The 2500-nt window shown below is 48.0% G+C and overlaps 1 protein-coding gene across 1 annotated transcript in view; it reads right to left on the bottom strand.

The window, feature by feature from the left end:
* heatr5a (HEAT repeat containing 5a) overlaps positions 1 to 2500 on the bottom strand; it is a 56623-nt gene that overhangs the window by 21835 nt on the left and 32288 nt on the right. The window contains exon 20 of the mRNA XM_053336195.1: positions 2228 to 2397. Within this exon, the coding sequence (XP_053192170.1) occupies positions 2228 to 2397 (170 nt within the window). The remainder of the gene's footprint in view (positions 1 to 2227; positions 2398 to 2500) is intronic.

Below are 2500 nucleotides of genomic sequence, written 5' to 3'. Positions count from 1 at the left end.
CACACACACACAGGGACACACACACACACACACACACACACACACACACACACAGGGTCACACACACACACACACACACACACACACACACACACACAGGGTCACACACACAGGGTCACACACACACACACACAGGGTCAAACACACACACACACACACACACACACACACACACACACACACACACACACAGGGTCACACACACACACACACACACACAGGGTCAAACACACACACACACACAGGGTCAAACACACACACACACAGGGTCACACACACACACACACACACACACAAGGTCACACACACACACACACACACATACAGAGTCAAACACACACAGGGTCAAAAACACACACACACAGGGTTAACATACACACAGGGTCAAACACACACACACACACACACACACACACACACACACACACAGGTTCACACACACACACACACACAAACAGGGTCACACACACACACACACACAGCTGGTAGTTAGTCAGGTGTATTTAGATGTGTTCAGGTGTGTTCAGGTGTGTTCAGGTGTATTCAGGTGTGTTCAGGTGTGTTCAGGTGTATTCAGGTGTGTTCAGGTGTATTGAGGTGTGTTCAGGTGTGTTCAGGTGTGTTCAGGTGTATTCAGGTGTGTTCAGGTGTATTGAGGTGTGTTCAGGTGTATTCAGGTGTGTTCAGGTGTATTCAGGTGTGTTCAGGTGTATTCAGGTGTATTCAGGTGTGTTCAGGTGTGTTCAGGTGTGTTCAGGTGTGTTCAGGTGTGTTCAGGTGTGTTCAGGTGTATTGAGGTGTGTTCAGGTGTGTTCAGGTGTGTTCAGGTGTGTTCAGGTGTGTTCAGGTGTATTGAGGTGTGTTCAGGTGTATTGAGGTGTGTTCAGGTGTATTCAGGTGTGTTCAGGTGTGTTCAGGTGTATTGAGGTGTGTTCAGGTGTATTTAGGTGTATTCAGGTGTATTGAGGTGTGTTCAGGTGTATTGAGGTGTGTTCAGGTGTACTGAGGTGTGTTCAGGTGTGTTCAGGTGTGTTCAGATGTGTTCAGGTGTGTTCAGGTGTATTCAGGTGTGTTCAGGTGTATTGAGGTGTGTTCAGGTGTGTTCAGGTGTGTTCAGGTGTGTTCAGGTGTATTGAGGTGTGTTCAGGTGTATTGAGGTGTGTTCAGGTGTATTGAGGTGTGTTCAGGTGTGTTCAGGTGTATTCAGGTGTATTCAGGTGTGTTCAGGTGTGTTCAGGTGTATTCAGGTGTATTGAGGTGTGTTCAGATGTATTCAGGTGTATTCAGGTGTGTTCATGTGTGTTCAGGTGTGTTCAGGTGTATTGAGGTGTGTTCAGGTGTATTGAGGTGTGTTCAGGTGTATTGAGGTGTGTTCAGGTGTGTTCAGGTGTGTTCAGGTGTGTCCAGGTGTGTTCAGGTGTGTTCAGGTGTATTGAGGTGTGTTCAGGTGTGTTCAGGTGTATTGAGGCGTGTTCAGGTGTGTTCAGGTGTGTTCAGGTGTGTTCAGGTGTATTCAGGTGTGTTCAGGTGTATGGAGGTGTGTTCAGGTGTATTGAGGTGTGTTCAGGTGTATTGAGGTGTATTCAGGTGTATTTAGGTGTGTTCAGGTGTATTTAGGTGTGTTCAGGTGTGTTCAGGTGTATTCAGGTGTGTTCAGGTGTATTGAGGTGTGTTCAGGTGTGTTCAGGTGTGTTCAGGTGTATTCAGGTGTGTTCAGGTGTATTGAGGTGTGTTCAGGTGTGTTCAGGTGTATTGAGGTGTGTTCAGGTGTGTTCAGGTGTATTGAGGTGTGTTCAGGTGTGTTCAGGTGTGTTCAGGTGTATTCAGGTGTGTTCAGGTGTATTGAGGTGTGTTCAGGTGTGTTCAGGTGTGTTCAGGTGTGTTCAGGTGTGTTCAGGTGTATTCTAGTGTGTTCAGGTGTATTCAGGTGTGTTCAGGTGTGTTCAGGTGTATTCAGGTGTGTTCAGGTGTGTTCAGGTGTGTTCAGGTGTATTCAGGTGTGTTCAGGTGTGTTCAGGTGTATTCAGGTGTATTCAGGTGTGTTCAGGTGTATTCAGGTGTATTGAGGTGTGTTCAGGTGTGTTCAGGTGTGTTCAGGTGTGTTCAGGTGTATTCAGGTGTATTGAGGTGTGTTCAGGTGTGTTCAGGTGTATTCAGGTGTATTCAGGTGTATTGAGGTGTGTTCAGGTGTGTTCAGGTGTATTGAGGTGTGTTCAGGTGTACTCACACAGAGCGCAGGTACGAGGCCGGCCAGGTTGACGTGTGGAGGTGAGAACATGTGCAGCTGCTGCAGACAGGAAATAGCTCTGGCCTGAACCAGACAGTCTGGACCGTCCTGCATCACCTCACAACCCACCAGACAGCTGGAGCGCAGAGCCGACAGCGCCGCTCCGTCACCTGACAGACCAAGCACAGGTACCATCATCATCATCATCACCATCATCATCATCACCATCACCATCATCATCACCAGGAGGAAGAATGGAGGAGGAGAGGAGAG

This window comes from Scomber japonicus, chromosome 16, assembly GCF_027409825.1.
Source record: "Scomber japonicus isolate fScoJap1 chromosome 16, fScoJap1.pri, whole genome shotgun sequence".
Classification (NCBI taxonomy): domain Eukaryota; kingdom Metazoa; phylum Chordata; class Actinopteri; order Scombriformes; family Scombridae; genus Scomber; species Scomber japonicus.
This window is presented reverse-complemented; position numbering and strand designations above follow the sequence as displayed.